The sequence below is a fragment of the Solanum tuberosum genome, unplaced genomic scaffold (genome assembly GCF_000226075.1).
Source record: "Solanum tuberosum cultivar DM 1-3 516 R44 unplaced genomic scaffold, SolTub_3.0 scf00327, whole genome shotgun sequence".
NCBI lineage: Eukaryota > Viridiplantae > Streptophyta > Magnoliopsida > Solanales > Solanaceae > Solanum > Solanum tuberosum.
In genome coordinates, this window is record NW_006239249.1 from 486667 (window position 1) to 495126 (window position 8460).

Sequence of the window (8460 nt, forward strand, 5' to 3'; positions counted from 1 at the left end):
AAAAGGATGAAATTGAGGGTTTCCGGTGATCGGAAGGACCACCGAAAAGGGGATGATGGGGTGAATCTAAAACATATTATGGGAACTGTGAGGAAGATTTAACAAAAAAGGATGAAATTGAGGGTTTCCGGTGATCGGAAGGACCACCGAAAAGGGGATGATGGGGTGAATCTAAAACATATTATGGGAACTGTGAGGAAGATTTAACAAAAAAGGATGAAATTGAGGGTTTCCGGTGATCGGAAGGACCACCGAAAAGGGGATGATGGGGTGAATCTAAAACATATTATGGGAACTGTGAGGAAGATTTAACAAAAAAGGATGAAATTGAGGGTTTCCGGTGATCGGAAGGACCACCGAAAAGGGGATGATGAGGTGAATCTAAAACATATTTTGGGAACTGTGTCTGGGAGAAAAGTTAGACTTTTGAAAGTACTAATTTTTGCTGGATGTATAAAATTATTATAACATGATTTTTTTAAGAATTCAACATATATATCGTTTCATAAAAAAAATTATCCAACTAATTAAATAATAAAGAAGGTTTCAGATTATCAACGCCTAACATATATTCTAGCTAATTATAAAAATTAAAGAATTCTTTTTTTTTCAATGACCTTAATCCATAGTGTCATCCACGCTTTTTTGTACTGTCAATTTCACAAAATATACTAACAATTGTACTGTATAATGGTTCTTCCCATCCAAGGTCATCTAATTTTTCCTTTTATCCTTCAAATTCAGGTGCACTATTTTTGTTAATTAATAACTCTAAAGTAGTACTCATCTTCTCGTCAATATTTCCAATTGAAACAAGAGACTTTTCTTTTTTTTTTTTTTTTTTGATTTGCACCGGGTGTCCGAGTCTCTTTGAGCCCCGACTAATCCCGGGGGTGCACAGGCCCTCGGCAAGGAGTTTCCCGCAAGTGCACCACGGTTAATTCAGGTTTTACCCAGTCCGATGGCCCTCAGAAATTGTTGCACCCAGTGGGTTTCGAACTTGAGACCTTGAAAGGGAGCAAACCCCAAGGCTCAAGTCAATTGCCAGCAGGCCAACCCCTGAGGGTTAACAAGAGACTTTTCTTTTCATCCCAAAACATTTCTTTTAGTCGAAATGCTTTCATCCTTCAAATTCAGGTGCACTATTTTTGTTAATTAATAACTCTAAAGCAATACTCATCTTCTCATCAATTTCAAATTGAGACAAAGAGATTTTTCTTTTCATCCCAAAACTTTTCTTTCAGTCGAAATTGAAGATTGGGATGTAGAATTATTAAGACCTCCATATTTTTTGTCACTTAACTTCATCAGGTGTATCAATATGTATAATGTATAATAGTAGATATATAAGAGATACCACGACAAGGATAAGTACAACTTGGACTCCGACCATGAACTCTTGTTGCACTAGAACTTACTTTCAAGTTTTGTACACAAATCTTGAAAGGATAGAAGTCAAGTGTTCTTGATAAACATCACTACACCCCAAAAAATTGTTAATATAAGAAAAATACTTGTAAAGATTATGAAAACTAACCAATTCAAAGAGAAAAAATTGATGTTTGATTGAGAAAAGAGAGGAAGAAAAATTAAAGCGAGAGTGATGATTTTAAACTGCATTAAATAAGTCTGAATGGTATTAAGACTCTCCTACAAATCTGATTCGTTCAAATCTTTTTAGATCCATTAAGAGGTTTCTTAAAAAAAAAAAAAAATGCACTTAATAGGCTGAATCTGAATGATTAAGATTCAAACCTTAAAACCAAACACACTTAATGGGCTGAATTTAAATGATTAAGTATCATACCTCCATTAAGTGCAAACAAATTAGGCCTTAATGATTGAAACTTGAATGATTAAGAATAAGTTTATTAAGTGCAAACAAATAAGGCCTAAGGCTTCTTGCCTAAATGGTTTTAACTTGTTTCTCTCTGGAAATGCTAGAATATGGCCAAAATGGGTGCACGGAGGCTAGTAGAGAATTTTCATCTGAAGGCACCTTAAACAAATGTTTGAATTCTACTTTCATTGACTTAATACATAAGAAGACGGTAGCAGCTGAGGTGAAAATTTTCAGACCTATCAACCTACTGGGAAGTGTACATAAAATCATAGCAAAGCTATTGTAGAAAGGCGTAAACAGATTATTAGTAAGCTGATTTCACCAAATCAGAATGTATACTAGGTAGACAGATTACTGATGCGGCCATGGTCGCCAATGAAGCTGTGGACATTATATTTGAAAACGTAGAAGAGAGGGGTAGCATGTAAACTAGATCTAGAAAAGGCATATGATCATGTCAACTGATCTTGTCTGCATGATATTTAAAACTGATGAAGTGAAATGTGGATCGGATGAATCAGAAACTGCATCTCCACAGACAGATCTTCAATTTTGATAAACTGTCACCCTCAAAGCTTTTTCAAGTCTCAAAGAGGACCGAGACTAGGTATCCTTTATCAAACTACCTTTTTGTTCTGGTAATGGAGATTCTCATCATGATATTGAGAAGGGCAGAAAATGTGGGCTGCTTAAGGACTTGAGATCAGCAGAAAGGTGGGGGGAATGGTTGTAAATCATATCTGTATGTTGAATTGTTGATGATATTCTTCTCTTCTGTGAGGCAGAAAATGATCAATTTCTTTATCTGAGAGGGTTCTGCTAAGTTGAAGATTAAACTATCTAAAAGTAGTAAATTTAGCATTAATTGTGATGACTGTATTGAGTAGTTGGCAAATATTTTAGGTGTAGAGTGGAAAAATTCCCTACAGTTTATTTAAGGTTGCCACTGGGGTGAAAAAGAAAGACAAAATTATTTCATAATTGATAGGGGTTCTAGATAGATATATAAATAAAGTAACTCCATCGAAGAAGCAATATCTTTCCTTTGGAGGTAAGACTCATCCTCATTAATAGTGTATTGGATGGATTGCCTCCTCGGCAAACTTGATCAATTTCCTGGGGTTCAAGCTGGTGAAGATCATATATGGTGGGAGGGCAACTCCAAAGGCATTTTTAAGGTCAATGCTGCCTATAAAATTATGAATCAGTCCAACCACCAGATAGCAAACTGGCCATGGAAGCAGATTTGGAGGATAAAAGTTCCTCACAACGTATCAATTTTTGTATGGTTACTAGCAAAGGAGGCCACTTTAACAGTGGCCAACTTGATGAGCAGAGGTATGACACTGTGCTCAAGATGCTTCCTGTGTAAAGAAACAGTTGAGATAGTCAACCATCTATTTCTGCATTGTCCATACACAGCTCATTTGTGGAGAATCATCCTAAACCTTAAGGGTATAACATGGACAATTCCAGGCAAGATAACAGAGGCTCTTAGTAGCTGCGAGGGAACATATTCACATGCTAAGGATAGGAGTAGATGGAGAATTGTCCTAGCTTGTTTCTGGTGGACAATTTGGAAGGAGAGGAATCCCAGATGTTTTGAGATTACTCTAATGATACTGTGTCTATCATAGATGTTCTAGATTCTTTATAGCTAGAGAGGAAAGACACTAGAGCTCTATTGTAAATATGGTTTCAGTACTACCCAAGTACTGTTTTGATCCCTGATATGATACAAAGTGACTGATTTCAAAAAAAAAAAATGTATGTCGTAGTGGAAAAGAGACTGAATTCCACAAGAAGTTAATTTCTCAGGGAAAGGAATGCCAGTAAGAGGAAGTTTCACTTGGTCAAATGGCAAGTGATTACAAATGATAAGAAGGATGGAAGATTGGGAGTGAGGACTTTAAAGTTACATAATAAGAGCTTGTTATTTAAATGATTATAGATATATAGTAGGGGTGGTGATGAAATTCGGAAGAAGGTACTGGATGCTATCTATGATAGCATGGATAGTTGGGGAATGGAGACATAATTCTTCATTATTAAAGTCCAGTAGGGGGTCTGGAAAGGCATTAGTGTGTTGTGGGATGAATTTCTACTGAACACTAAATTAGAGGTCAGGGATGGGGCCAGATAAGGTTTTGGACTGATTCTTGGATTGGAGATGAAAGCTTAATGATCAAATATTCAGTTGTTCTATGAGGAAAGATGGTCAAATCGACTTCTATTCAAGTTCCAGGTAGTAGTTAACTTTGAGAAGATATCTGATGACGGGGAAATGGAAGACTTTTGTCAGTTACTTCAACAGTTGGAATCAATATCAATTGATCAAAATAAAGTGAATAGTTTGGTTCGAGTCAACAGCAGGGAAAAGAGGGTTTTAGCCTTTTAGGTAAGGAATTGCTACAGCTTATTACTGCAGCAGGGTGGCTCTGGTATACTAAATTGTCCTTGGAAGGTGATTTGGAAGACAAAACCTAGCCCTAGGTTAAGGCAGCCTACTTTGGATTGGATTGCAACCAAGGAGACATGTTTAACTCAAAACAATCTGCAGTGAAGAGGTTTTTCAGTAAGCAACAGATGTCATTTTTTATTTTTATTTTTAAATTGATGCAAGAGAGGTCATCTCTGTAAGAAAAGATCAAAAAACTATGGAGTATTTACTACTTCATTGCAGGTTTCCTAGACAATGCTAGGAGTTCTTTCTAACAACGCTGGCATATCATGGGTTATGCCTCAGAAGATACAATACTAATTGGAAAGCTGGCAAGGCAAAAAAGTCTCAAGAAGCATGAAGCAGCTATGGAAATTCCCATTTGTATATTCTGGACCAAATGGAAGAAATAATTCTTTCTATGAAGGGAAGAGAATTTGTGTCTGTAGAATCAAGAACAAATGTTTGCATAATTTTTGTATTTGGTGTAAAAGTAGTACATTAGAATGTATGGATCAATATCTGGACTTTTTGTATCTGTTGGGAGGGCACATGTAGCTTAGTCTGCTGTTTGGGAGGTACTTGAGTCCTGTTCTGTTTCTATACCAGTTTGGTACCTTATTAATAAACATTACCTTATAAAAAGAAAACAAAATTGTAGCCCTTACAGAAACCATGTGGATTAAAATAATTAAATATATAACGGAACATATGAAAATGTTATTGAAGATATGGAAAACAGACATTCCGAATTTTCTTGTAAAAAAAGAATTTTTGATGGAAATAATTTTTTTGGTCACCATGAGTATAAAACAGAGCAACTTTTCCAGCATCATCTTTTGCAGGTTTTATTGTGTTTTTTTTTTTGATGACCGTGGTGTCCCGGCTAGCTTTCGCACACCTCGACTAATTCCATGGAATAACTGCCACCTCCGACCAGAAACAGGTACCAAGGTACCAAGTAACTCTGTCCACCAAGGCTAGGACAGATGGGAAGAATCACCTAGTATTTTTTGTCTCCACCGAGTTTTGAACCTGCGACCTCAGAGTTCAGGTCTTATTGTTACTAATACAAAATTATCCTTTACCGACAAAAAAAAACACTATAAAGCAGAGTTCACAACAACAGGCAGTTTAGTTTGGATTCTGAAACTGAAATTAGATAGCTAATTGTTTCCTCATTAAACAATTGTTAGCTGTTTTCTGATGTAACCAAAAGCTAGTTCTGATTACAAAAATGACTAAAAATTCAGAAACAGTTACACAAATAAGGTAATATATCCAATCCAGACATGCCAATATATCAAATAGATTATAAAGATCTATCCTAGTGAGGGAATTAACTCTAAAGTCAGTTGTACAGATTTTAAAAAGACACAAAAAGTAGCTTTAAGTTACTGATGAAAAATCCACTTATTCTTTTGGTAGGTTAACATTTAAGAACCATGAAGTAATCAAATAGTTATGGAAGCCGATGCAGACAAGAAACTTAAGAGAGAACTATTTGTGCTATATACCTGGTCTTCACAAAGACAATATCGCACGTCGGTGAATCTGTCCAAAAGAATCCAAGAATCCTTTCTGACTCAGACCTGCACTTGAAACTAAAAGTATCCCCACTCTCTCTGTTCTGGATTTGAACCTCATGATGGGATCGTTGTACAGCCAGAAGTTTTAAATCTAAAGAAAATCGAATGGACAAAACTGGACCTTCGCCTATTTGATCAGAGGATGGAGTCACATTTGGATTAAATGGAGTTGTTTTCCAACAGAAAACCTGCAAACGGAGTGACCACCATTTAGTTCACCGGTAATAGCAAGCAAAAATATCCTGCGGTATCATTTGTCAAAACATCAATGTAGACCATGTGTGACTGAGTTCATCTTTCTCGCCTAGCATTTTACCTGATCAGATGTGGGAACAATAAGCTGTTTCGTGCCATCATCATAGAAAATATTTCTTGCGCCTGAGATTTTGCATCTTAAAGGTGGATGCTGAATATACACATGTGATAGAGCCCCAGAACTACCAAAACCAGAAGGCTGAGAAGAAGATGCTTGTGCTGACATGTTTCACTTCCCCCTATGTAGAACTACTGACCTGAGGAACACCTAACCTATGCCAAACTGCAAATGATTAAATAAATATAACTGTCCAACGAGCTATATGCTAACACATTATAATTAAATGAACAATAATATTATCCTTCAAAAACGAAAAACGTCATACCTTTTCATGCTTGATTCAACTTTCAACAACAGCTGCTTATCACTCTAACTTGCATATATATACTATTCAAACCTTTCTTCTTATCTGTTAAATAAACAGGAAAATCAGGCAAGCGAAGGGATGACATGGCACATATTTAGGCAACTTTTCTAACTCAAACATGACGGCGAGTTTATCATACCACACTTTTCATGCAGTTGCTCAATTCAAGGAATTCTTTTAAACACATATCACGTTCTACTTCTGGAACCTTTGCTGCAACACAACTTCCATACACTTTCGCCTGTAAGAGAAGTAGAAATAAGCTGTTAAAAGATCCTCATGTTTTCAGTATTTCTCAATCTCTGACACGAGGGATATGGAAAAAAACAAACAAACAGGATCAGATAGGTGGCGGGTCTAATATTTCACCCCCACTCATTACAAAGCATATATATATGATGATATAAAACCTTTTGCCTAAAAGATCAATCAAACATGAAGGGACACATAAAGTTTACCTCTTTAGCTATATGTATCAATTTTTTGGGGAAAAGGACAACAAATGGAAAGAAAGGATATCAAACGAACCATCAAATCTTTACAACTTTTTACTTGAGTTATATGTGTGAAATTTATGGGAAAAACAAACAATAAAAAGAATGAAGGGATACCCATATAGGACAAACCTGAGCTGAACAATTCAACAATACTTTCTTGAAAATTGAAGTAGAAGCAGCAACAGTTGGATTCTTCTCTTTCATTATCTCATGCCTGAAATGACACTTTCCGATCGTCAACGAAACAGTAACTCAAACAATTCAAAAAATGTCCAAATCACAAAGAAATTCACCTAAATCATCGAAAATTGGCTAAAGGCGCTGAGCATCTGAACCGAAACTAGCAATAATTTTTTCTGCAAATTTCCCAAGTGATTGAAGGTCTACCCAACAGTTTTCGCCCCGAAATCAAGTTGGACTACAATTTGGCCCAATAACTCATGTTTAGGTTATGGGAAATTTTCATAAATAGCTCTATCTATGTCCTAAACAACCCCCTTTAAACATGATTTTAGTTTTCATTTTGGCACTCCATTTCAATTATATTTTATTTTAACCCTCTAATGCTTTTTTTTAATGTATCATTTAAACACAAAAAATATCATTCAATATAAATTATTCATGTGTTAATAATATTTTAAAAAAGTATGAAACATCTAATTAAATAACAACATGTGTTTTATCTTTTCACGTCATTTGGGCTTAACCAAAAATACTCGCTTACTAATTTTTAACTCAACTCCAATATATGAAGAAAAAAAATCATCTTCAATATAGCTAAAAGAACATCTAGCTCATTGCTGATAACACTATTAGAAAAAAACATGAAAATCTTCTTACGAAACTAACAGTCATCCATCGCTTTTCAAAGTGCAAAAGTGTCATTGAAGAATATACATAATATTTTGTGTACAATGGTATATAAATATGGGGTTGAAGGGTTTAACTAGAACAAAATTGAGATGAAGTGTTAAAATGAAAAATGGCAAAAAGTTAGTGGGGGTGTTCATGCATTTCACCTTTCCAAAAACTAGCAACATAAAGAAAAGGTTTAAGTCATCTACAACACCTTAAAGTTGTCCGCATAATTCACTTAGTCACTCCAACGAGGACATGTACCTATTGAACACCTCTACCCTCCTGAATTTGAACCATTTAAACAAATTTTTAGAATAAGCTAAAAGTAAAAAATGTGTAAAATACACTCGCGATGACATGTCAATTTGACTAATTAAATAATGACATGAGTTATTTTTTAATCCAAAATATTATTTAAAAATTATATTATAAAGTAAAGAAAAAGGAAATTATTTTAAAGTAAAAAAATGAGAAAAGCTGTAACTTAAGCCACCCCTCACTTCCCCTGCTATCCATTGAAGCAGAAAACTCACCTTTCCCTCTACAGTGC

General features: G+C 35.3%; 1 protein-coding gene across 3 annotated transcripts in view; it reads right to left on the bottom strand.

Annotated features, from left to right (window-relative positions):
• LOC102595381 (uncharacterized) overlaps window positions 1-7504 on the bottom strand; it is a 24667-nt gene extending 17163 nt beyond the window's left edge. The window contains exons 1-6 of one of the 3 annotated variants that reach the window (XM_006360540.2): window positions 7346-7504; window positions 7182-7266; window positions 6695-6796; window positions 6514-6597; window positions 6189-6395; window positions 5801-6060 (exon numbers count right to left, since the gene is read on the bottom strand). In XM_006360540.2, the coding sequence (XP_006360602.1) occupies window positions 5801-6060; window positions 6189-6353 (425 nt within the window). In that variant the 5' untranslated portion in view covers window positions 6354-6395; window positions 6514-6597; window positions 6695-6796; window positions 7182-7266; window positions 7346-7504. Of the gene's footprint in view, window positions 1-5800; window positions 6061-6188; window positions 6411-6513; window positions 6598-6694; window positions 6797-7181; window positions 7267-7345 lie in introns of all 3 variants that reach the window. The other 2 variants (XM_006360539.2, XM_006360541.2) reach the window with 2 other exon arrangements.
• Window positions 7505-8460: the final 956 nt, after the last annotated feature.